Genomic DNA, 27725 nt, shown 5'->3' on the forward strand with positions numbered 1-27725 from the left:
AGGCATAAAATCGTGCCTCTGTCGCCTCTTCTTTTACCCCTTTCCCGCCGCCGCGAGTGAGAAGTTCCCCCCTGCCAGCCTCGGCCGTAGCTCGGTGCGCGGCGGGGCCGCTCCGGGCTCTGCGCTGCCCGGGAGGGGAACCCAGCCGCAATGCTAACCCTGCTAACCCAACAGGCGCTTCAGGGGCTTGGCTTAGTGCCTGCGGCTTTACCCACGGCTCCTCTTTGCGAAGTACAATGAGAAGAATCGGAGGAAAAGTTCTGCCTGGTTTAACCGCGAAATTTAAAAAAAAAAAAGAAAAGTTTGGAAAAGTAGCTCTAGGAAATGCATGAATGGGAAGCACAGAACGATAATGCTATCAGACATTATTTACCCAGTTCTTTGACATGCGTGCTACAAATTGACGTCAATCATCCCTCGCTTCCAAGATCTCGTAGGCAGAAGGGCAGACCTGCAGGAAACCTGCAGCCACACCTTGTGCCCCAGCAGAGCCCGAGCACATCGGGCACCCACAGGGTGACTGCCCGGTGCTGAGAGTTCATGGCAAGATGCTCGAGGGGTTTTAGTCTTAACTGTTCATGAAAACTTTAATTTTAAGTTTTTTTAAGTTTACCATGAAACTTTAATTTTGTTTTTAAATGGGAAAATACGACTGACTTGCAGGCTACATGCCACATTGCTCCGCTGTCCTTATGAAAGCTGTCACCTTTCATTTGCTGAAAGCTGTGAGACAAAAACCTTTATAACCATACTTCACTCATCTATCTTGTCAGGCAGATGAATATTTTCTTGTTCTTTGTCTGGCCTCTATTTAAAAAAACTCATGGTGAAAATGGACGTATTCTACTTGTAGCAATCAGTTGTACAAATCCCATAAATGGGTGTGCAATGTGCAGATAAACGTGCCAGTCCTTAGCTTGTCATTTACTAATGACAAGCTTCTAAACACTTTCAGAGTAGCCTAATTTCTATTTCTCTCAGCAGAGGGCCTGCAAAAAGCTTTTTAACCAGTAGTTTATAAATGCTACAGTGTCATGAGCCTGAGCTCATGTCTCTAAACCACGCATAAAACACTGTGAAAACAGAATTCCCATGCTCTCAAGTCATCCTGGTTTCTCTGGAATACATTAACAGACCTGATGTATTTGGGGATAGTTATCTTGGTTTGCTCTGTTTTTCTAAAGGTCAAGTATCTGGTGCCCTTGCATTTCTGAGACACCAAAACTTTTAAACTTCAGGATAAGGGGTGGAAAATGACATGTCTGTAACATGTCTTGTTCATGCAAAAATGAACTTTTCTTCTTTCAAACATATTTTTATGGGCACGTTGCTGTACAATTTTTAGTCCCACTGCAAAACACAGGAAAAAATAATCAAAACTGAAATGCATTCCATGAATTTATACATATGTATAATACATGTATATCTGTTGATATCTTAAATATATATGAAGTGAATCATAGTCAATCTTGCATTTAACATGTTGAATTTCCTCAAAAATATACATATACTTGCATGTGTGTCCCAATGTGCTTTCTATACGGACTTGCTCAAAATTGGACCACGCTTTGAGAAACATTTGCATTCTGATGTGTAGACAACTTCTAAAAAATATGTCCAAAAGCAACCCTTTCTGTGAATTATAGCCCTTTTCTGGCTAAATTCATCAAGGTTCCTATATTGTTTGCAGTTGCAGGGGAGGATTACAAAGATTTAGATGGAGCAGGAGCAGTCCCCTGTGATATAATTGTCCTGTCTGTAGGAGTATTTCAGGCTCTGCTCAGCAAGGCACTTAGTGCATGCCTAACCACAGTGTTCACATGCATGCCTAAAATTAGCCAAGCACAGAACCACTGGGTATGAAGAATCAGTGGTAGGAAAGGTCTTGCCCAGTGTCATCAGTGCACACCCATTTTCTACTGACTGTGCTGGAAACTTTGAGGCCATGAGAAGCAGTTTTTGTCAGTCAGCATGATTTCTCCTTATAATTTCAAATTAGAGGTGTCTGCTTTAGCCTTCAGCACTACTTTTCTATGGAGAACCTTATTTTTTCCTCCTACCCCCATACTGTTTGTTGTTTCATGCCCTCTTCCCCCTTTTGGAAGGTGTGTTTCTTTCTGATAATAAAAATTCAGTAATCTTCAGATTTGAGGATTGCACCTGCTGCCAAAGGGTTGAAATTACGTATGTCCTCAACTCTTTTCAAGATGTTGTCAAGCACTGTTAATAGCTTTTCAAGCAGTTCAACAACAGCTGCCACTTGTCCAGCTTATCCACTGCTGAGCCTTTATAAATTAAAGATTGTGCTGCTCTTAAAAGTTTTGAACAACTAAAGCAATCATATCAAATTTCTGGATGCTATTTAAGGATGGAAATGCAATGGTAGGTAGTTCCACCTTATCAAAGTAAAGTGGCATTTGGAATGACAGACTTTAATGACTGGTGTTTTGTCCCACAAGCTGTTTTTATTTTATGCATATTTTAGGAATCTTTTAAACTCAATTCTAAGTCCACTTGCCTCTGATCTTTTTCCTTTTGGATTTTCATTGGCTTTTTAAGGCATCCTTATCAGATCCTCACTGTAAAATCGAGGGAAGAATTGAGTAATGTATCATACAAAACCAGATGACCTAGTGAACTGCTGACTAAAATTCAAACTTACTTGATTTTCAAATAAACAGCATCAGATATAAGACAATGGGAAACAGACATATTTATTCTTCATATTTATTAGCTGCTAAAATTCTTAGTATTTTCTTGTTACAATTGCTTTTAGGGACTCAGCGCACTTTTCTGTATTTAGCCCTCTGTTTGGCAAAATGCTAGCATGTTAACTGTAATTAATGGTAAATGACCATTAATAGTAATTTTCTATCTTCCTGGGGTAAGGAAGCAGAAAAAATATCTGTGTTGACTTTCAATTTTTGTTGGTTTTGTTACATTCCTCACCTCTGCCTCCTGAGCCAGAAGAAATCTTTTTCTTAAATTTGAACCCTTGTGTAAATGTCCTAACCAATACAAAATGTTAGAAAAACTCCTCTGGGACCAGCAGAGTGATGAAGGAGCACAATCGAAAGGAAGGCTCTTTGGTCTCAAGGTGAAGGCGTTCAGTGATGGTTTGGATATGCCAATTTTGAATCTCATCATCTCAGTCCATCCTGAGTGCTGAAGTACAAAAGAGGATGGAAGGATGCCAGTCCAGCAGTGCTGAGTCCCCGTGGGGGAGGTGGCCACCCAGGTGCCCTGAGCAGGAGGGGACAATGGACAGGGGACACTCCAAGTGTGTGACACTCCCTCAGTTCCTTCGACTGATGTGTGCAGGTACAGCTGCATTGATGACTGCACTGAGAGGTTCAGAGCCAAGATTTGGCTTTCATGGTATCCATTCAAACACAAAAGGGCTGAAAAAGACTCACAGCAGAGAGTTGTGAGTACACTGTACATGATTAAGGGGGATTTGGTACACCCAGCTCCTTGGTGGAGATAATTGTCGTTTTCATCTACCAGATGTCCTAGAGATGCCTCTTGTCGTCATTGTTTTTGAAAAGCAAAGCAAACATTAGGTTGGTCTGTCTGCACCACAGGCAGTGATTGCTGGGGAGAAATTTCCAAGGCCTTGGGATGTGCTGGGCTTGTCACATCCAGGGGAACAAAGAGGCCTTGAGAAGAGCCTCTGTGGAGACAGATGGGATTTCTGCTCACTCATCTCTACAGCCTGCTGCCTCCTGATATTGTAATTATTTTTTCTGGTCTCAGAATTTTCTTTCAACTGTTGCAATATCAGGTGGCTTCTGCACAGCTTTTGTTTTAGGCCTGGAGAAGAGCAGAGGGGTTCAGTTTGCCTCCCCCACTGACCACATCCAAGGTGTTCCTCAGCTGTTCTAGTTCATCTTGACAGCAGAGAGGGAGCTGATAAGCAGTTCCACTCAATTGCCCACACATGGGTGTCTGGTGCTGTCTGAGATGCCTGAGTTGTCCAAAATACCTTTATGGGTTGACAGACATGATGCAGGGCCTGCAGCAAACCCATTTGTTTTCCTGACTGGCTGCTGGAAATCAAGTGTGGCATCCTATGGCCTCTCAAATAGTGTTTGTCCTCTGTGGATGAGTAACTGAATCACTTGCTAATTTCCTGGGGAGAGAGAGACCTTTTGTGAGACTTAAAACACTGAGAATCACAGTCAGAAGGTATTATTCCTATCAGTAAATGAGAACATAATATAAATTTTAAAAATAATAATTCATGGCTTTTGAAAATTAAACAACAAAACAGTGCACTGGGTGTGTAAGGTTTTTGTAGTATGGTGAAAATAAACTGAAGGAAGCCTTGCTGGCACAGGCAAGTTCTGATCAGGTCACCTATTCTGCATCTCATAGCTGTTGGACAGGCACAGCATTTCAGTTCCTACTTTTTCCTTTGCCACACTGACTTTTGGCACAAGTAACCAGCACACAGTAAAATAGGCATGTCTTTTATGTCTGCCTGATAAATCTACAGGTAAAAGGCCAGCAAAATGATTTACTGATGTGATAAGAGCAAGCAAGAGATAACTGCAAAGTGAAATTCCATTGGTTAATATACTGTCTTTGTCTCTGAAATAGAAAAATTTTTACTGATGGATCATTTCACAGGGAGGCTGAAGGTGAAAAAAGGGAACTATTTGAAAGATGACTTAATGGGACAATTTTTGATTGACTGTATTCATTTTTGCAAGGAGGAAGCTGTTAGATATATAGTTTATCCTCAACCAGTTAATGGATGCCTTGTTATTTGTAACTTATCCTCTTTTTCATATTTTTATTTTTAGTAAAGACAAGCTTACAATTACTTAAAATATACAAAAATTACTTGCTGAAAAGGCCTTTATGCCGTAGATAACTAAGAATACTTTCTCACTAAATAAACAGGAAAAAAAAAAACCAAACTGTAAAAACCAGAAATTTATAGGTATTTATATTTCAAGATTTAGAGTATGAAAGCCTTTTAATATACAGCAATGAAGAAAGTGAATCTTTAAAAGGCAGCACTTAGCTGAGACTCTGACTGGGCACCTGAAATAGTACATTGCTATGGGAATTACCTGACACAAATGAGACATCCATATAAATTTGCAGATTTGGGATGTTGGTGCACATTTCTGTGAATTTTTTGCAGTATAAGAGAACAATTTCCTGTTGCCTCTTTCTCACGTACTCAGGTAACCCTTGGGCTATGGTAACCTTGTAATGTCAGGAAGGAATTATTACAATCCAAATCATGAGTTTGACCAAGCTGCACCATTCCTCTCTCATTACACAAAGTTACTGTGAATGTGTCCTAACAAATCACCTCATACGTGGTTAAATCTGCCAAAGTCAGACAATTGGAAAGTATGATTATACAAGCAAAATAATCGCAATTTGTGATTGAGTTAGGCCTCAAATTATCACAGTCTGCCATTATATTGTATTGTATTTTACTATATTATGGGATACACAAATTTGGTCTTCAGCAGTTTGAGCAAGTCAGTGATTTAGATTTATTTTCTGTAGTATCTCAGGTAATATTTGCTGTTTTGAAAATTGATGGTCAGTTAACTTCTTTATTGACTGCTGTTACCTGTTCAGCCTAGTAGGCCCATTTATGATTGATTTGAGATCTTGCTTTCAACTTCTATTTCACCTCTTTAAACCTGCTTTAATTATATTCCTGTATGCAGATTCTCATAGTAACATGGGAATCTCATAATTATTTCATTAATATCTGTTGATTTTAAAAGTTTCGTTAATAGAAGCACTCACTCTTTGAAAATGCATTCTGTTAGTGAGAAAAAGGAACTGCCAGAAGGTTTTGTTGACCTGTTTGGGGTTTTAATGGAAGAAATAATCACAATGTGCTGCTCTATTTTCAGAGCTGGGTCGTGGAAAAAAAGAATCAGAGCAGATAAACTGTGGATCTTTGACATTATTTGTAGGATTAGTGAACCTTTCAGGTGCAGATTTGAAGTGTCACTGGACAACCCAGCTTTACAGCACCGTGAGCCACAGGGCTGGTTCTCAGACTCTTTGTGCTGTCTGGGTGGAGCACTGGGATTAGTGAAGCATTATTTGCCGCAATACATTGTCATGAAATCAGCACCTGAGGGAGAAGAAACAGCAGCAGTTGAGTAGACAGCTGTGAAATAAAAGGTCTGTGCTCAGTGTGTGCTGTTTGTTTACACTGTGCATGGTGAAATCTGCATCTCTAACAGTGACAGATACAGACATCAACCCCTGTTTCTCAGCTCCAATCAACAGCTGCAATATTTTCATCTCTTGTGTACTTTGCATGTCATAGTCAGCCAATGTGAACCATGCAATTATATATTTGCATGTACTTTCAAAGTGGTTGGAGTGAAAAATAAGTGTTCTTAGTTCAGTGATACTGTTTCTCAGCACTTAATCAGCTTGTTATCCGGGATATTTAAAATATCAGCTTGCTTTGCTGAAACCTTTTTCATAACTGCAGGAGTCACTAGGCTCCTAAAAGCTCAAAATAACTCTTAAGCAAAGTATATAGGGAACTGGAAAAAAATGGCTTGTATCCTCAGGAAAATGCAAATATCCCTCCCTCATTTCCCTGTTCAATTTTCAGCTTATATCAATGCCAGTGCTGACTGCACCCTTTCACTAGCCCTGTGTATCACCCTCTGTAACAATGCTGTGTTTTGGTAAGACCTGTCTAACATTAGCCTTTGGTTCCAGGCAGCCTGCAGCGTGCATCCAGTGTACCAGAGCGTGTCTATAACATGGGCATCACTGAGAACGATTTTGCACCAAGGTCTCCCTACAGCTTCTCATACTACCAGGCAAACCAGGTGAGGAAAGGAAGATAATGAGTAGAAATAAATACAGTATCATACACATAGTTTATTAATTTTGTTGCCACAAATAATAGCATTTAGATGGTGTTAAAAGGTTTGTTTTCTTGTTTGTTTTCTTGTTTGTTTTCTTCTTAAAACCTGATTTTTAGAAAATGAGGGTTTTACAATGAAATCACTCTTTCATGTTCTCTCTTTCTTCCAATGACTTCAGTAGCCAAATTCAAGTCAGTCATACAGATGGGCTGTTTGCTGTCCTGTTGGGTTTGTGAGAATTGGCATCAGGGTAGAAAATGAAAAATCATATTTGCACTCCCCTAAGGCAAAGGCTGTGACAAGTCATATCTTCATCCCTCCCACCAGACAGCAGTTCCATCAGCACATCTGTACCTCAGGGTGGCCAGAGGACATGCTGCCAGGCAAACAGGATCAAGCACCCAAAACCAAAGGAAAACAGATTGCTGTAGTTTCACAAATACTTTAGTTTTCACAAGGTAGAGTGGTTTCTTATAATTTAAAATACTCCTCTTGTAACCTGTTTTATCATTACAAGGATTCCAGCAGCACAGTCCTTCCAATGCAATGCTGTTTCTAAACCATCTAATAATAAATTCTCTTGTTATTTTGTCTAGATTTTCTTTGGGTCATGGCCTGAATGCTGATATAAATAATTGGTTTTCTGGAGGGTTTTTGACACAGCTCATAACAGATTTTGAACCTATTTGAAGGAGGAAATCGACACAGCTCAATAGCAATCAATTGCTGTTGATCAATTTAGTAAACTGAAAGCATTTTGGCTTGAGAACAGAAACATTTATTTAGTAAATAACTGTGTATGAAGGGAGCAATTCTTTCCTAATTTTAAATTACGCAAGGATGGGTTTTTTTCATTAAAAGAAATAGCCCAGCTTTTGAACAGTCAGTGAAGAACCTCTGGCTCTGTATAGGGAGAGACAGAAGCATTTACCTAAGCACATTTCATTCTCTGTCCTCTCATCCTCTGCTCTTAGCTTTCCTGCAGTCCATAATATTTGACCTGAATCCATTCCTTCCAGAAAAGAGCAACAAGAGCAAAACTGGAGGTGACAAAAGAATCACAAGGAAATAATACAGTTTACTAGGCAGGGGGTGGGGAGAAAAGAGAAAAAAGTGTAAAAGCTGGGAAAAGCCACAAGGTCTAGTACTTTACAAAAACATTAATTATCCCCAAACAACAGATTAAGATATCCTTGCATGACTTCTGTAGAATCAACAGATATATCCAATGGTCTTTGCCTGAGCCTGCTAGTGTCTATAACCTTTACTCCTTTTGTGAATCAGCTATCACCCTCAGGATCTCCTCAACAGTGAAATGAAGGGAATTCAGTCTGGCATTTATCTGCTAAGCACTGTTCTTTCAATTAATAGCTTGTGTAAACTTCTCTGTTTACCTTATAAATGCCTTTAATATTTCCACATTTTAACACAACATGGAAATTTAAAATATGGGGCTTTTTATCATCGTATGCCCCTATGCTTACTGATTTTTTTAAAAATTGGTCCATGACTCCTCTATTTCAAGGCCAGATAGTGTCCCAAGTTGATTTGGTTCTGGATGGTTTTTGAATGGAGCATGGAGTCCAATATAGAGAACAAGACAATGTATAAAAATGGAGAGGCATTAAATGACACCTAAAGTAAGAATCTTGAATACATGTCCTACAAAGAAAGGTTGGCAAGGTTTAGAAAAGAGAAAATTGTAAAGCAAGATGATGGCCCATTACAATCTATCTATCCCCACCAGGTACAAGAAAAAAAGGAAATAGTCTAAAATTTCAGCTGCAGAATTAGGGAAGTCAGTGAAATGGTGAAATGATAATTTTAATTTTCTTGGAATGTTACCCAATCTCCTTAATTTTTAAGAGATTAGACAAACAGAAAAAGGGACTATATCTTTTTAATAGATCCTACCTCAAATGAACATGAGTGCTAAATAACATTATATTAATAAGGTTATTATCAATATGCAGACACTTCAGTATAATGTTTTTTATATCTGATTGATTAATTTTCTTCTGTCTATTAGACAGCCTTGAATTTAGCTTTAGTAGCAGATGTTGGTGTTAATCCCCAGGGAGTTTCAAGAGAAAAGTCTCTATTAATAATCAATCTGTTCATTACCTGGCTTAATTGACTTATACAACTATTTTGAGTTCATGGCAGAAGACTAGATGCTTAGACTTTGTCTCCTGATGTTTAGATTGTACTTCTTCCTGCCTTCACAAGGGAGGTACAGAGAAGTGTGGCAGCATCCCATTTGATGCACAATTTTGGTGATCGTGATGTATTTTTTTGTGATTCTGAGAGCAGGCTGTAGAATTTTTGTCTTTACTTTCTTTGGTTTGATTTCCCTGCTGCTGATCCCGAGCGCTGTGACCTCACCGTGGCCCCTGTTGTTTCGTGCCCCCAGGAGCAGGTTGCCTCCCCATCCTCTTACACGAATGGCTGGGGAACTAGGAGTGCTTACAGGACGATGGAAGAGAGAGCTCAGAGGCAGCCTCTGAGGAGACTGGAGGTCTCGCCCCAACGAAATCCGGAAAGGTTGGTGTACATGTCCAAGGATTTCCACTACGATGGAGGGATCTCAGCTGGATTCTCCACGAGGCACGGAGACAGCCTGAGGCCCGGCGGGACCGTGCCGCCGCGATACGCGCGCTCCGAGATTGTGGGCTACAGCCTTCGCGACTCCGTGCACCGCGGGCGCTCCTTCAAGAGACAGTCCCGCACGGGGGCTGGGGGTGAGGCTGTCCCTGACGGGGTCTACCCCAGCCCTGCTGTCCCTCTGTACCACCAGCCTGGCAGCAGCCGCAGCATGAGCAACCTTCTGGAGAAGGAAAACTACCTGGCCTCGGAGAGCGCGGTGGGACAAGTGAGGTCCCCGACCGTGGCCCGTTTGTCTCAGAACAGACAATCCGTGAGGTCCAGCTTCTACCAAACAACCTTCAGAAACACACAGAGCAGGAGGGAGCTTTCCCAGCCGGCCTCAATAGCCAGTGTCACCGCAGAAACGGATGGGAAGAGGATGCCCGTGACAGCTGCTGTGGCCGCAGCAGGCAGAAATGGTTTCCTGCAGAGCGAGCAGGTGACCCTCAATGGATCTCAGCTCGGGTAAGCACCGTGCAGGACCTGCTTTGGCTCTGGGCTGCCACAGCTGACAGGAACGTGTTAGAAAGTAAACTGATAGCCTGTGGTTCAGCAGCCAGCACCACGTATGAAATATCAGTGCAGAGGAGGCAGAAAGTAGATTGGCTTTTAAAAATCCACATCCAGTGCAACACAGGAAAAGGGAGAAAAAATGTATGTGTATGCACAGTGCAGGGTCTGCACCTCCTGCTGAGGTTTGGGACTCCCTTTTGCCAAGACTTAATGTTATCAGGAGACACGAAGTAGTCACTGAGTAATTTACAACCTAAGTCATGATACACAAAATTGCATTGGCAAATTTTGTGCTCACGAGAGTCCATAAGATGTCAACACTGGTTCTCGTGAGGATAGGTCAGAAATCTATCAGTGGAGCAGCTTTTGGCAGATTCACAATTTCCAGTTAAAAATCCTTCATGGTTTCAAGGACACCTCTTAGTTTTTATAAACTTCAGGTAAAACACATGGCAGAAATTTCTCTTAGCTCTGTAGCACCATCCATCCCTAGAACAAATACGACCTGCTCTGAATCCCAAGACCCCAGAGTGTCTCACTGCCATGAGACCCTACATGCTCTGAGGGAGTTATCTTAATTTGAAACTTTGTTAGCTCCATGCCAAAGAGTCCCAAATCTGCCCCTAGACTTAATGAAAATTGTTTAGAATACTGGAAAAGATTGTTCGGGTTTTTTTCCCAAAATTACTTCCCCCACCAAAAATTCCTTTCCAGAGAGGATTTCAGAATGTTTAAAATCTGTTCCATTTTCAAAGGAGAAATTTTATTATTTCTGAATTTCCCCTCAGGAGTGAATATCTATTCATTTTAGAATAATTCTGAATGTTTCCAGAGCTGTTACATTTCAGCAGACAGAACAAGCCACTTGGTATGCAGGAGATGGTTACTTGCATGTTTATTCTGGTTTTTATTGTTGTTTCATAATTCAAATAGGATCCTACAATTTCTGTTTAAGTTAATCATAGTGTAATTTACAACAGTATTATTAAGAAATGGCCTTTTGCCCATAACTGTGTAGCTGTTAAGTTCATTTTCTGAAGTTCTATCTTTCTTCTTTTTCTGAGTTTCTTACTGTGTGAGCAAAGGCATCACCTGGTATCACTGCTATGTGCAGATCATATGTCTTTTGTGGTCAACTACATGTTATGTGCTATGATTATATTTGCAAACATATATGGTATTATGCTCACTTCTGGTCTGGTTTGAAAGTATCATCTCTGGGTGATGCAGGACTTAGGAGAGCTGACATTAATTATGTTGAGTTTTAAGTAATTAGACTTCACAGCTAATAAATACAAAAAAGCAGCTGAGAGCTCACTAGAGTTAAAGATTTTGGAGTACTAATACTGAAAATAGGTACCTGGCTTTGTTTCTCAGTAGGGAGGACTTTGTTTTTCAGTAAGACAATTTACAAACATGTATCCCATTGTTTTAATAATCTGCTTAACTTTTGGTACATTCTTGAATGCATTTCTAAGCTACAACTAACAATTTTTATCTTGAATTACATGTAGTAGCAATTTTGGCTTTTCTTTTGCAGATGCAGACACTGGACTCTGGTTGTCTGTCTGTACGAGCATCAGCCAAAGTATTTTAATACCTGCAGATGTAAAAATCAGTCTTGAATCATTGTGCAAGTGGCTTGTGATCATGTTAACTCAGGTGGAAGATTTGTGATCTATTGGAAATCTTTGTGAGGGCAAAATTCCTTAAGTGCCAGTTTTCAGGTTCAGCATTTTCCAGAAGCTTTCTCATTTCAAGGAATTTGTAGACACTCAGTTTTCTTCTTATTCTCATTCTCTTATTTTAAGGTTGCATTTATCTGACATGTTGTTACCTTACTTGTTGTACCCTTAGTTATGTAAGAGGGAAAAAAAGATAAGCTTGTTTTTGGAATAATTTAATTTTTCCACAGATCTGTACTTTTTTTATACAGGTCACAATTTAAGTCTTTCCAAGTGAAATAAGAGAATGTGACATAGCTGTGTAAGGTTAAAGAGAAGTAGTGGACCAGTTGCATACAGCATTTGAAACATATCTAAAAGCATTTTCAAACTTCCTGTAAAAGAATTAGCTCATGCTATGAAAGCGAAGTAGAAAAAAATCAGAGTGTAGAGATGCTATCTCTGTAACTTCTGGTGAAGTGAATCAGTTAAGAGCACCCTTAAGACTAAGAGCTTAGAAAAGAGAGAGACAACCTGAAGCTGTTTGAGAAATGGCTGCTTGCAGAATCTGAGCTCTAAATGTGCTGAGAGCTGCCACAAAATTATTATGCATGTATTTGTCTCAAAACTGGTATATTTTGGCAATTAAGGTCAAGTCAAATCATTGTTCTGTTTAATAAACTTTGCCTGACTGGCCATTTGTTTGGTGTCACTTCATGTGCCAGTCAGCCACAGAGCTAATTAAGTTTGCCTGTAAATACTTTGAGGGTGGGAAGGGAATCTTAGCATCAAATTCTATTTTGACAAGAGTTAGGGTGCTGCAGCTGTATGAATACCATTGAGGGTCAGAGATGGTACTGCATCCCTTATTGCTGCCAGATAAAACACTAGGGAATGTTATTTTTATCCAATGGAGAGCAATCCAAGTGTGGCAGTGCACAACAGCAGAGAAATCCTCTGCCTGCTGCATGAAGGGATAGCTGTGGCTGCTGAGCTGCTTCAGTCTCAGGGCAGAGCTGCACCCCAGCACCCAGAAATGCACTGTCTGCCTGTCCATGTGTCCATCTCAGCCTGGCAGTGGCTCCTCTGGGACAACCCAGGCATCCTGAGGTTGAGTTCCCACATAAATCCTCTGGTGTGCCCTGAGGGATCAGTTCATGCATCACCCTTGACCTTGGGAAGCCCATGGTTCCAGTCCTCTTCAGCTGCTGGTCAGTGAAATGCCACTATTTTGTACTCCAGAGATGTCTGCTGCTCACAGAAGGTGGTTGAATTTGGTCAAAATGCTCCAAAATTATTGCTGTGTCCAACAGGTAGACATGGTCACATGTGCAGGTTTTGACTTGGTCTCAGGACATTTCCTGATTTAAGAAATGTAACTAAACCAAAGTTTGAAAAGCCTGTTATTCATTTCCACTACAGAGTAAAAAGAAGAAACATGATCTGGCTAATTTTCCATATTCCACTTTTCTGAGCACTGTTAATTATTATTTAATATTTCTGCTTAGTTTAAAGAACAAAAATTAAAGTTTCAACTTTAGTTAATATATTTCCCAGGTACTCATTTTAATGTAAAAGGCAATTGGTTTAAAATTTCTAACTACAGATTCATTTACTGAGATGATTATCAAGTAAATCATTCTGATTCTGGTAGCTCTGCAGTAGGGAGTTATTGCCAATTACTGCTTGTTTCACTGTGGGTCACAGTCTGCCCTCTCATTCCTGTCTGGCTGGTGGCACATCTGCTACTATAAAACTATCTGGATTAAAAAAATAAATAGAATGCCCACATTCTTGTCAACTTTTCTCTCCCCATTTTTTTTATCTGGGTGCAGCATATTTGAAACCAAAAGTAAATAAAAAGCCTGGGGAGCATAACCACCTGTCCCAGAGCTAATGCACCTGATTGTGCCATTAATTGTTTTATGTTCCACTTACAGGGGAAAAATGTGTTTGGTGACCTGTCTTTCATTTTTTTATATGGTTGTTTAACACAATCCTCATTTAAGCAAACATGCTGGAATTTGGAAGGGAAGTGGTAGCACATATTTTTGAGACTCTCTGCATAGGCTCTCTACATACTCAGTTTAAGGAGTGGTATTCTTATTTTTTCCCACCTTTGCCCATCTATTTCAAGCAAGAATAATTTCCTTTTTTGGAAAAAGGAGGTTCTGAATCCTGCATAGATGTAGTCGGGGAACTAAGACACTGATGAAAGGCATAAGGACAAATATTAAAAAAACAATCATCGCCCTATTGAGGAAAAACACAAGGTATCTTCATGGCCAGTAATAGTCACTCTGACATGGTCGTGGCCTTCTTTTGATCCTCATGCACTTCTTCATCCTTCCTTTCACAGTCTTCATTCATCCACTGCATGGAAACTCTGATAGAAACATCCCCTGGCATTTCCATTCTGTTGTTATAACTTAAAGCATGACTTGTTTTCTCCAGAACCACACTTCTATTTATGACTTTCTCTTCCCCCCAGATATCAGTATCTCTTAAAGCCATAATGATATTTTCTGCTACTGGAAAGGAAAAATAAATTCTAAGAAAAGCTAGAGTTACATGAAAAACACAAAAATCCTAGTTTTACCAGACTGATAATTTTTCTGCAGTCTTTCTTCACTAGATCTCTCTGTCTCTACTTTTAAGGAGCCCAGAAGTGGAGATGACACTGGAGCGTGCAGTGAACATACTGAAGAGTGAAAACACACAGTCCACCCCCAGAATCCTTGCTGCAGTGACCTTCATACAGCATGAGTGCTTCCAAAAGGCAGATGCCAGGAAAAAAGTAAGTAATTACTTTTTTTGCCAGTTACAATCAGGTAGAGAAAATAAGATTCTATACTTCATGGCACTGTGTGCCAACATGAAAAGGAAGAAGGCAGTATGAGTAACCTTATAGGATAGTGATGTTAGATATTTTCCCTAAAATGCATTTATGTGTTTTGCTGCAGATTTTTTTCAACCCATTCAGTTTGCTCTTTTTCAGGCCAAATAAACTCATTTATTTCAGCCTTTATAAATCATGGAGTCTGAACTTTTCATCAATATAGTTGGTCCTGTCTCTCATTTTTAACTTGCGTGCAGAAATATCCCAAAAAACGAAATTCTGAGTACAGTATAAACTTATGCAAGCCTCAGAGTTTGTTAGGACTGCACAAATGTGTTTAAAAAGTACGTGGATTAGCAAAAATGTTAAGGGCTCCCTGGAACTGTGCATTTGCATTAGTACATTGTTTAGATTACCCAAATTTTTAAGTCTCTTACAAGAAACTTGGTAAGTCTCTTGTAAGTTTTTTGAAAGGGTATATTAAAAATATTCTCTTCTTCCTTTTCTTTAAAAGTCACTGCTGAACACAAATATGTCTCTCCTGCTGAACAGTTCTGTGCATTAAGGTGTAAGGCAATCATTTATTTTAACCGTTAAAAAACATTATTACACCTGCTTTGGTTTGTAATATGCTCAGTAATCCCAGCCTTACTTCCATAATCAAGTGCATGCAGTCCAGTTCAGTGACAGCCAAACGTCTCTCAGTACTTTTGACTTGCTTTAAGGTATGCCAGAGTCAGTTTGGGGAGAAAATAACAGCACAGGTGGCAACCTTAACTTCAGACTGAGCACAGAGCTTGGGAATTGAATCTCTGAATGTGGTTATCATACAGACCTCTCTCAGGCAGCTTCCCAGAAAAACAAGTGGCTGAGTGGTGTTCAGATTGTTCAGTCAGCCTGAAGCCACTTTCTATTTTCCTGTCTATCCCACATATCCTATAATGAGCTTTTCTGTTTGGTTCCATCAGACTTGTTCACGCTGGCATCCTCATGTCCCCTTTTTAGCCTGAATTCTTTGTCTGTTGTTCCCTGATATTTGGGAGTTTGTGGGTCTAGTGTTTTTTTTATTTCTGTGAACTTCTCAGTATTTTGGTGAATTTTGTCTGCTAATAAATATTTAGAAGGACCAGTCACTAGCTGTTGTAAATTCTCGGCAAATTAGGTTGAAATAGCACTCCTTTTACAAGAGCTATAAATGCCTTAAAATTACTGACAGCAAGTCTGCATAAATATTTTTAAAACCCAAACAACTACAATATTGGTGTGAAAAGGGCTGATCCACTGCAATAAAACAGGTTGATGTGCCTTCAGCATGCTCTGTGCACCACTGCCCTCACGATACCTATTCCTGTGTTCCATTCTGCTGGCATTAGATGATTGCTGGGGGATTGCAGGGGAAATCAGGTCAGCAGAGCAGGATAAAGAAACTGTGCCTCTTGTACAGGTGGAGCAGAGGAGAGGCTGTCAGGCTTGTAGTTTACTCCATGAAGGACAAAAAGTTTTGTTACATTCCATTTCTTCGTGTTGCCAACACCTGCCCGTTGCACTGAATTCTTTTTATTGTTAAACTCTGGACTGTTTAAGACACTTGTATCAGATTTCTGAGTCTTTCATGTGCTGTTGATTCTACACAAGGGTGAGTTTGTCCACAAAACCATGGGGCATTTTGAGATGCTGGAGGAGAGTGTTGGCAATTGTACTTTAATGTAAGGTGCTTTCCATAGTAAATTCATTCCTGAGTCAGCTCACACTTGCTTGTGTCATATCACAGCTAGTACGGGATTCCTCACTCACCACAACAAACTGTTTGTTTCCATACAGCTACTGTAAAATAACATCTTTTAAATGCTTCATTTATTTGGGGCGAAAACCTCATTTTCTGAGGATTTAAACACTGAAAAGTAGTCTTTGCTAATGTGAGTAGTTTGGTAGATAGCTGGCTAACAATGGTTAATGTTCTACATTTTCACGCTTGCTTTTACTATTTTTCCTCTTTGTGGCACAGTTAAGAAGTATTAGGTATAATGTATTGGGTTTTGATACCCTTCCAATACATGCATTGGGAAAAACACTGTCTTTTCATCAGACTGGTTGCTGAGGAAAAAAAAACCTGTTTATAAATGTCCCAGAATTAAATCTCAAATATTCATTTCACCAACATGGAAGCTAAACAGCAGAGTGATTAAATGTCTTGTCAGAGAGTACAAATCTGTGGTAAAGCTGGAAGAGATTTAGTAGCATTCTCTGATATTAATTATGAAAACATGTTGCATCCCCTAGTTGTGGATTTTAAGTATTAGTCATACAAAAGCCCAGAAGTTAATAGTCATGTCCAAATGATTAATGATCTGTGCTTCAAGTCCCTCAAATAGGAGCAAATGAAAGCAGTCCCTTTTACTATTTAAACGTTTGCTGGGGCAGGGGGAGAGTGGAGTTTGCTTTTACAGCCTCTGACTGTTCTCTGCTGTGCTTCGTTTTCCTCACAGGTTTTCTCTCTTGGTGGCATCCCCAGACTCTTACAGCTCCTCGAGGTTCAGAACGAGGACATTCAGCGGGCAGTGTGTGGTGCTCTGAGAAATTTGGTGTTTGAGGACAATGACAACAAACTGGAAGTGTCAGAGCAGAAAGGGATCCCGCTCCTGCTCCGCCTGCTCCGGCACACCAGGGATATCGAGACCAAAAAGCAAATCACAGGTAGGGTTTTCTCTGCAGCCAAGCATGAAGTGCTTTAAGCAGTGCAAGAGCTCTCAGGGAGAGGTACATGATTGTTTACTTAAGCCCGTGTTTAGTGACTAAATACAAAACCATTGTCACCTACACTAAGCAATTCCCGTAGGGTGAAATTCCAAGGTCCTTACTCAACACCAGTCTTTCAGTCAATAACAGGAGATTAGGAACTGCAACTTCCCCTCTTAAAGCGTCTTCAGAAATTATGTGAGTCTACTTGCAGGAAGCCTTAAGTCCCTGATATTCCAGAAAAGAAAGTCAGGCTCCCTAGGGGTGCCTGGGACCATAATTAATGCCTGCTACTTACACAGCAGCTCACCCTTCGTTTTTTGACTCTGTGCTGACAGCGCCTACAGGAAGTTCCTTTTTGAAGACTGTCACCCAGAACTGTCATGTGCCATGGACAGAAAGTGGTTGTTCTATTCCCCACAAACTCCACTGCCCCAGATTCCCACTCCATCCCTGCAGTCCCATGTGTCCACAGTGTCTCTTGGAATTCCACTGCTTGTGACCCACATTCTTTCTAATTAGCAGACAAAGGAAGAGCAGGCTCATATTTTATAAATGGGAAACATGAATAAATGAATGGGGATTTCTTTCAAGTGATCTTTAAAGACACCAAGGACAAAATCTATTAAGACAACGGTGTGTGAAAAGATACTAAAGTTGTCAAGAAGCCCTGTCCTGAAGCAAAGACATGTTGAGGCCTTCTGTAATTCTGCATTCTTTAAAGTATTTGAAACACTCTGCTCCCTAAGCTGGAGAACAAAGCTTTCTATTGTTGGCTCTTTTTTAGCTCAGTTCTGCAGCTCTGCAACATTTGAAGGTTTGAAAGTTTTTCACACTCATCAGTTGCAGTTGGGTCACACAGTAATTTATTGCAGAGTGCTTTAACTCTCAGTGCTGTCACAGACCAGTGAGGGAACCAGTGGAAATGGTGGTAGAGTGGCCAGAAAGCCAATGCTCTTTCCTTGCTAGCAGTTTCATAATTTCTGACAAAAATGTTGACTGTGCCTGATAACTCACGTGTATATTGTGAATATTACTGTCTTTCCCTTCACCCGTGTGGAAATGGATAAAGGGATATCTTCTATCAGCAATTACTGCTGTCACTGAACATGAATATTTACTCACAAAACAACCAAGACATCAAAAAAATATTTATGCCAAGCAGGATGATGTAGCTTGTGTAAAGCAAAATATTATGATATGCTTTCATGCCTATCAGTTGCAAAGGATGGCTTTAAAAATACACCAAGAGAGAAGTATTTCTTGCTTTGTTCAAGACCAAATGTGCAGCCAGGAGGAAATGCACTGAATACCTTAGTGAAAATGCCACTAGGGCATATCTTTTGTCATAGCTTGAACAATTCTTCCAGCTCCCTAGCAAGCTGCAAGGAGCCTACAAGAGCAAAGTCAGTCTGGATGAATGAATTTCACCCCTTGCACTGCCTTTGACTTCATACAGGATTAGTGGAATATCATATCCATGCATGCATTCTCTCTGAAGTGTGCACTTCCAGGAAAAGGTTAATGTGAAAGATTTGGTCTTACACCAGTCAGCACCAGAAGTACATTTGTCTTTCCACATCAGACATATTAATTGCCTACTTTGACTGTAAGTTAGGGACTTTCAAATTGACATCATATTCAGCTAAATGTCTTTCCCCTTAAGAGATTAGTAAATCATTTGGTACCTGATAATACCTCATTGAACTGTAGTGAAAGACTCCTGGCCAAGGATTGAAAGCATACAATATTAATTAATAAAGATGTCTAAGCTCAGCAGAGGGAAGTTTTTTTTTCTGTCGCTGTGTGGGAAGCATGATACCAAAGCACTCCACCTGACAAAGTATACAAAGATAAGGAAGTTTTAGGAGAGAAGGAAGTAAAAACTCTGGGACAGAAGTTTTCTGATACTGTACTTCATTACCTGTCAGAAATGTAGTACTTGTGCACATGAGTTAAGTAAATCTCAGCCTTCAAATCTTATCTTTAAAGGTCACTGGTTTATTAGGACCATCAGTGTTAATACAGACAAGCACTTGCCTAACAGTAATCCATATTTTATCATATGTTCTCAAAGAATACTTTGATGGCCTGTATTTTCTTCAAGACCCAGGCATAGGAATACAGCCTGAGCACAGTCATGCACTGTGCCTTGTATTGTGCAGTGAAAAGACTGAGAGCAACCAGAGTGTGTGGAGATAAGTGCTGATTACAGCACGTGCTGTGACTGCCTCAGTCTGTGAACACACAAGAAACACCAAGCCACTGCCCCACCAAAGCAGCTCTGTGCTGATGGCAGGGGTTTGAAAGCTGCTGTGGACCCCTCATGCCCCTGTGCAGAAAAGAGCTGCCCAGTTTCCCTGCAATTTCTGTGCTCATGTGATCTCTTCACAGGGGGAATCAGACCTGCCCAAGATCACGGAATCTGACTGAATTTGCTAGCTTCACAAAAGCATTGATGCAGATAAAGTAAACAGAGGCTTTGTCCTTTCTTTGGCATACAAGCTACTTAGAAATCTCTTAGGAAAGGAGTGAGGTTTCTCCTAAATTGTAGGAGGGGATGTCGTTTGGAGACAGCACAGGACCTAAGACAGGACTGGAATTTTATGGTATTTGGAGAGCATACTGAGGAACAGAAGGTAAAATGGCTGTGGCAGGAAAGAACCAAAAATTTTAGCTTTTGAAGATAATCCAGAGGAGCCTCCAGGGAGTAGCTAACCTCCTGATCTTGTTATCATACAAAATAAATATAAGAACTGAAAGAAAATTTTTCCTGCGGGGAAGATTACAGCATAAGCAGAACTGTCATTAAAAGAAATGTAAATTTAAAAGCAGACCCCACCCATTTTCCCAAATAACCATCTAAGGGAAAACTATGCTCCCAAGAACATAGCATAGGTGCAAGGAAACAATCCACTCCTAAAGACATATTCTAATGTGCACAAACTCATCCACACCCAGAATACCTCTGAGAGAATCCTTCTAAACCCAGAGAGAATCTAAATCCTTTACCCTGTGGGTAAAGGTAGGGTTTTTGTTAGAAAATTTACAGTGAGAGCAATATCTCAAATTCTCTTCTGACCGTTCTAAGTATCTGCCTGTAATTCCAAATGCATTTGCTCTTTTTAAAAGTATATTCTGTCCTTGTGCCATTCCTTGAATTTGTGCCCTTCTGTCTTAACCTGCTTCCTTTACCAATGCCCTTTGGACTGCTTGTCTGACTTCCTGTAAGCCTTACCTATTCCTCAGAAAAGTACATTCTTCCTTTTATCCCCTGATTCAGAGGCTGAAGAGCTGATCCCAGAAGAAGGAATGGGCTGCTTCTGGCTGGCTTTTGTTTTGATTTTACTGTTGCTCCCAATACCTGAAATTAAATTCAAAGTGTAAGGAGATACAAAAGAAACATTTTTTGTTGTTGTTGCTGTAAGCTGATGAAAGGAACATTCACTAATACTCTGCCAGTGTGTGGAGGAGGTCTGTGAAACTTAGAGCAGCAAGCTGGAGGAACAATGAATGTCTTTGTAGTGAAAAGCAGAAATACATGTTGTTTTCCAAGGGAAGAGTACTTTAAAAGGAATTGTTGTCTGTTGGAATAGAACATAATGGAACCTGATAAAGATTATATTTGAAATTTGTTTTGGAGGTTGTGAATAGGCAAGGTTTGTAGCATTAGTTCGTGATTTGGTTAGTGACTAATGTCTGGACAGTAGCAGCCAACCAGTGTTAACAGCTTTCCCTCATCTGAATAATTTTGCTGTCAAGTGGTAAAGAAACTGGGTAATGGGCACCTCCTGTCTTCCAGCAGATTTCCTGTAAACTTTCTGCACCTCCCATCTCTCTTTTGTGAGTTTGTTTTCCCTTCGCTTTTGCTGCTTTAGTAACAGAGAAGGTGATTGTGGCAGGTGGACAATACAGAGCCATGGAACACTGCACTTCTTGGCTGGGCATTAGGCTGAAAGATAAGGTTTTACTTTATTCACAGGGATAACTATGCCCCCTTTTTTGCCCTGTTTCCATGCCCTGGATCAGGGCTGGTGAACACTTACTAACCCTTACCAACCCTTTCTGCTTCTCTTCAGATTATCAGTGCAGGCAGGCTCTTCACTCACTGACACAAGGGGTTTGAGATTAAGTATTTCAAAGCGCAGAGGAGTCTCTTTTCCTCTCTGATTTTACTGTGGATATTCCAGGTTTGTTGTGGAATCTGTCCTCCAATGACCAGCTGAAGCACCTGTTGGTTAGAGAAGCCCTGCAGACGCTGACTGAAGCTGTCCTCATCCCCTACTCAGGCTGGCCAGACAGAGATTACCCAAAATCAAGTGTTCTACCTGACCCTGATATCTTCTACAATGCCACAGGATGCCTGAGGTGAGCACTCCATCTACAACTACTGCTACCCAAAGCAATAGTGATGACAAAACTGGTCTGCACAATTATTTTTGGATAAATACACAGAGTTCATCTCAAGCCACAATCACTTCTCATGCAAACTGATTTCTTAGAAAGGGGACATGGTACCTACAAGCACAAGAAAGTGTTCTGCTTCCAGCTGCTACCAAAGATGCTTGTTTGAACATATCATAATCTGTGCCTAAACTGATTAGAAAGTGATTCAACTGAAATTAGGGAAAAGCCATTTTTTAAACCAAAGTCCTGTCCAGCCTTTTGCACAAGTTCAAGCAAGTTGCAGCCATGGGGTGGAGGAACAGATTTATAGTTGTGTATTTAGTACTGCAATCTGCTAATAGACTCGTGGACACGGTAGCAGGTACTATAGACAAACACCAAAGGTCTCAGTGAACACACCCCTAAATGGCTGAAGTATAAAAATCCCATCTTCAATAAATACACCTTTAACAGTCTATAAAATGGGGGCCCATTGTGAGTTCAAAGTCATTGCACATCAGGTAAGTTTACACATTTAAAAATGCACAAAAGGACATTGTTTGAACTGACTAAGGAGTAATGTACAACTGCAAAGGCATGACCTGAGGTTTAAACTCGTTCCTAGAGTACAAGGAATTAAGTTTAGAATTTGGAGGCTGGAAAGCTGCCCATTTAGCCTCACACATATCTGCTATGCTGCCATATCCTGTAGCAGAGTAGTTGTATGTGTATGGCATTGACTTTTCCTGTGCAAACAGCTCTGTTTCTGACTTGTGTGGTTTCAGAAGACAAATGAATTGTAAGCTATACAAAATACTCAACAATAATACACCTTTTTCTGCAGGAATCCTTTCAGCCCACTAACGACTAAAAAACTTTACCTCTGTGTAATAATTAACTTTTATTTATTCTGATGAATCAAAAACAAATACAAAGAAACATTAACTACCCATAATAAAACCTCTCTGGCTAACTCTTGGTGCTGTTGTCTAGGAAATTAAGGAGGTTGCCTTGTTTCATATTAATTAGCCCAAGCTGCATTTGTGCAGAAACCTGACTGCTCCTCTCTTGGTGTTTGGACTCTGGAACTCTCTCTTCCCTATGAGGCAGCTGATGGGGGCACAGATCATTCTCAGGTTTAGGGTTAGGGTTGCTTTCCTGAGCTTGTTTCAACAGATTGACACAACTTGTTATGTGACAAATAAGGTGTAACAGCTCCTGAGTTCATTTAAATGAAAGTAGATTCCTGGGTTAACCTTACTCTGGACACAGAGTCAGTGTTTGGGGCTGGCACAGAGTTGCTGTGAGCTCTCCAACCTTAATTAAAAGTCTCTAAATCTGCCTTTATGTAGGTGCTTAAGGATATATTATCAGTTTTAAAAATATGATGTCCATATTCTAATCCTTATTTTTAAGAGTTTCAACACTGAAAATTAAAAATACAAAAAGAAGGGCTTGAAAATTCCCAGGTAAAGATGATCTGCAGGATTGCCACATACTGTCTAGCACAGAATAGTTTTTAATGAGGCTTACCTCTTTTTACAGGCTAAATAGCTGAGATTTTTAAGATTAATCAGTTTGCATCTCTTCTCTGAACATTGACTCGCCTCCTAGATTAGGTCACTAGAAGTATTCCTTCCTTAAGTATTAATAACAAAAAATCTCTGCATCAATAAAAAGAAGAGCACACCACAAAGTAATGAGTGTGCACTGAGAGAATGATGTTACTTCTGAATATGTTTAAAGAGGCTACTTATTTGCCAGAATATAAACCTGTAATTAGTCTTCCCTTTTGTAATGCTAACATGTTTGTTGGGCATGTTGATAAAGTCTATAGCCTGCAGCTTCTATTACAGGGTAAAAATAGTACTTTGAAGTGCAATACATTATGCACAGTACTGTACTTGGTTACAGGAGGATGCCAGAACTTCTTTACAAAAATTTCCATACAGCTGTTGACTGAAAGGGACAACCACAGCCCAAACCCAACACCAGCATCTGGTGGGATCAGAGGCACTGCAGCACACCATCACCAAGTTATAAATTAAAGTTTCCTTTGCCCTCTTTGAAAAACCAGCAGCAGAAGTGAATCCACATCTAGCAGATAATATTGCAGGTATTTCCAAGCACTGGGATGAGTGCATGACCAGTCCAGTGCCCAGTTATTGCCAGAAGTGGTGTGGGGTCCTGAATCTTGGCGCCTGTGTCAGTGCAGGCAATCACTGATAAGGAAGTCTGATGTTAAAAGGATTTGTTAATCCCATTCTCTAGGTCTGTATTTTGTCTTAAAACCATGTGAGAAGCAAAGCTTTACAGAAACCACAGGTCACAAACTTTATGCAATAAAGAGAAGCTGTGTTCACCACGGAATTCTGCATTGGCAGTTAAAATAAGTAATAGTGTTGTTTAGTTATGAAGTATGATAAAAAGCACTCTGCCTGGACTCACAGAGTAAGCCAAAGCAATAGACTTCACTGGTTGCCTGACAATAAGCTGAATGAGTAAAATTGGTGTATTAAACTATCTAGAGGAATGTTAAAGATATTTGTAGACAAGTCTTGTAGGATTTTAAAGGTAAAGTCACTTTTTCTTGGCCTGAAAGTCCTACACATAAAATTTCTGCTTCCAGTTGCAGTACAAAGGATAAAAATCTTCAAGATATTACCCCATACTCCTCTGAGGAGTATGGATAAGAAAGGATAAGATGCCAGCAGCATGTAGAATGCATGGGTTTGAATATTATTTATATACAGAAGTGAACCTCTGGCATGACTTGTCCTCTGTAAGGAAGGCTTAGTGGAAGGCTGTTTGAAAAGCTGACAATGAACTGGTTCCATTTTTATCTTGAAATACCTTTTCCTAGAACTTCTGCAATGCTGAACTTTCCCAAATTTATACAATTACCACATTTTCCATGCAAAACATGTAAGTGCTGAGGCTGCTGCACTTCACTACAGAGCCTTCCTTTTTAACTGCCCTGTAACTGAAGCATCCTGAGCCCCTATGTATTCTAGTTTTTCAAAACTTTCTAGACAACTATTTCCAGGATAGTCAGCCTCTCCTGGAAATCTCTCTCCCTTCACTCAGATAACCTCTCTCTTCTCATTCAGTAAAATAAAAGTCATCCTTCATTTTCCATTATTATTTTTCACAGTTTGTCTGTCCCAGCTCCTGTCTGAGCTTCTTGTGCCTTACACAGAGACCTGCAAGGACAGTGAAAAGCTCTATTTGGTGGAAATTGTATCACTGCACTTCAGGCCAGGATGCTGCATAAACATCTGCCTCCATTTACTCTGGAGAAAAGTGAAGCCAAAGCTCTCCCCGAGTATTGAAAAGCTTGGACTCGTAATGGCAGCTTCTAAGAGAGAATGCAAAACAAATGGCTGATGATAATGAGTCTTTGAACCAAGGCTTCTTGCATAGCATTGCCATTCCTTTAAGTTTATTTCCATCCATTCTTATCTCCTCTTGCCTCCTCTTCAAGTTTATCTGCTCCCCCAATTCCTGAAAGGAATTTTGTTCCTTCCAACGAGCAGCTTGAAGCCTGGCACATTCAGTTACTAAGTAGGTCCCAGATACTTTTGCCTCCTCGGTGAATTTTTGAACTGTGCAAGGCATGAAGGGAATAGAATTTCCCAAAATGTTGTCTGGTAATTGAATTAAATTCACATTACCGGTTTTAGCAGAATGAGTCCCAGGAGCAAAATCCTTTTTCTTATCAGCTGCAGGGACCATTCACAGCAGTTCAAGAACCTTTTCCAGCAGTCAGTGTATGACTCAGTGTTGGCTTAGAGGGAGTATCCCTTTCATTTGGTGCCATTTATCAGCTAACTAAACATTTATTATCATCATTCTGTTTCTTTCAAAGTCACAATTGGTTTTACTGAGTCAAATTTCTTTGGATTTAGCTCACAACTCTGGATAAAAATAATATTTCCCAACAGGAAATTAGCTAAATTGTAAATTCTGAGTCATTTAGAGGAGAGCATCCCCACAAGCAGCAATCTCTCTAAGGCTGCCTTCTCATGCTGCAAGCACTGGGTATTTCAGGGCCTCCTGGAACTCCACTGCAAGTCCAGCTCCCCAGCTCTGAGGCTGGCATTTCAGTGATCAGGAACCTCAAATCTTAGGAAGCCCAGATGAAGTCAGTTTTGAAATTCTGTGAGCAAAATGTCTCCATTGTTAAAAAAAAAAAAAAAAAAATAAAAAAAAATTACATTTACATTTCTGTGACACTTCTCAGAATTTTTTTTTCCCAATCTAATTATATTTTTATCTCCTGGAATTTCTCAAGCTTCAATCAGCAAACAAATTTAAGCTGTCAGCCGAGGTTTTGCCTGAAATGCCCTTCTCTGACCCTGTTTTGAGTGAGGTGGTTACAGCAGTGTTTGGATGAGTGGGAGAGCAGGAGCTCTTCCCTTCCCAGTCCATGTTGTAATGCTAAGGAAGCAGGGAAAGGTGTAGAAAGGAGTAACCACGTGTGTACAGGTGTGCACACGGGCACACACTGATATCTGCCTCTGGATGAGCACCAACTTCCTAAAGAAACAGAGCCCAGTAATTCATTTCCCTTGCAGAGCAGGACAGTGCCTCCAATTCTGGCTCTTCTCTGCCTATAAAAGCTCTTTACTCTCTTTATGCTGACAGCAAGGACAGGGCATGGCCTCTCCTTGCACAAGCATCCAGCAGGATCGGTTGTAAAAAGTTGAGAGGATTTTAGAATATGTACTGGGACAAAACAAAACACTGCATCAGCTGAAGTGTTTGCTGAGGGAAATTCCACACTTATCTTTAATAGTATTTTTAGTCTGTGTGCCCCAGAAACCATTTTTGCTATGCACCAGGGGGGCTGTAACGTGTGCACTTCTGTCAGCTGAAACAAAGGAAAGGGTGACATGCCTTGAATGTGACATATATAGGTAAAATTAAATTCCAAAGGGATTTTTATAGTAGGCCATGTTGTGGGATCTGAATATTGATGCTGGCATATATAATTCCATGAGAGAATAAATGAACTCATAAATAGAGACATCATTAACTTCATGACCTAAAGTAAAATTGTAATTACAGTGCTTAGTATTTAACCTGAATATGTACTTCTCAGAGGAAAAAAAAAAAGTAGAAGTCAAATGGCAGGGTATAAAATGCTACATTCATTTTACAATCATAAGCCACAGGAAAGTTTAAACCTTACTGGCTTTGCCATTAATAAAATTGTAAACATTGTAACTTTTAGTAGGCAAAGTAAGCATGCAAAATAAGCAACCTGAAATTATCTAAAGGAACACGTCCCTCTGTGTTTTGATGGATGTTAAGATTGGGTTATATTTAATGTTATTTCAAACAAAGAAGCTTGAATATGGAGTCTTTTGTCTAGCAGAGCTGCAGAAGTAAAAAAAAAAAAAAAAACAAAACCTGGATTTGTAATTCCAGTATTCCATAATTCAGATTTTGTTGAATTGTAAAAAAAATTATACCCCAAAACTGTAAGTGTTGTTTCTTTCATGGAAATCCGTAGCTTGTTTAGAGCCAAGCAGCTTCAAGCAGCAAGTTTGTGTTTGATTTTTCAGGAGTTTTTAAATGAATTTTGTAGTTCATTCATAAGTTGTACTTGGTTTACTACAAAGCACAGCAAATGTTACTTGAAAGCCATGCAAAGAGTGCATGTGACTTTGTATGTGACTGTAGAGATGCTGCTAAAACTCTCAGATCATGTGCCTGTCAATGTCATCTTGGATCAAGAACCAGCTCAGTGTAACTAAATTAACTCTAAAGGACATCTATGTACATGGAAATTTGTACAGGTATCTCTTCTCTGATACTTTCCCCATCCTAAATATTAAAATTATAACTGAAAATGGAATAGTGAAAAAAAGCCCAAGGGGTGGGGTTTTTTTTGGGTTTTTGGTTTTTTTGTTTTTTTGGGTTTTTTTGGTTTGTTTTTTGGGGGTTTTTTTTGTTGTTGTTTTTTGGGTTTTTTTGGTTGTTTTTTTTTTTGACTGCTTAAAAAAGGATTAACTCAACTTTGAGATGAAAATTTGAGTCAGGTTTTACCTTATCTGTCCA

General features: G+C 39.9%; 1 protein-coding gene across 2 annotated transcripts in view; it reads left to right on the plus strand.

Annotated features, from left to right (window-relative positions):
- Positions 1–27725, plus strand: part of PKP2 (plakophilin 2) — a 38071-nt gene that overhangs the window by 521 nt on the left and 9825 nt on the right. The window contains exons 2-6 of one of the 2 annotated variants that reach the window (XM_063395605.1): positions 6728–6836; positions 9289–9986; positions 14357–14495; positions 17024–17231; positions 21464–21641. In XM_063395605.1, the coding sequence (XP_063251675.1) occupies positions 6768–6836; positions 9289–9986; positions 14357–14495; positions 17024–17231; positions 21464–21641 (1292 nt within the window). In that variant the 5' untranslated portion in view covers positions 6728–6767. Of the gene's footprint in view, positions 1–6723; positions 6837–9288; positions 9987–14356; positions 14496–17023; positions 17232–21463; positions 21642–27725 lie in introns of both variants that reach the window. The other variant, XM_063395604.1, reaches the window with a different exon arrangement.

This window comes from Prinia subflava, chromosome 4 (genome assembly GCF_021018805.1).
Source record: "Prinia subflava isolate CZ2003 ecotype Zambia chromosome 4, Cam_Psub_1.2, whole genome shotgun sequence".
Lineage (NCBI taxonomy): Eukaryota > Metazoa > Chordata > Aves > Passeriformes > Cisticolidae > Prinia > Prinia subflava.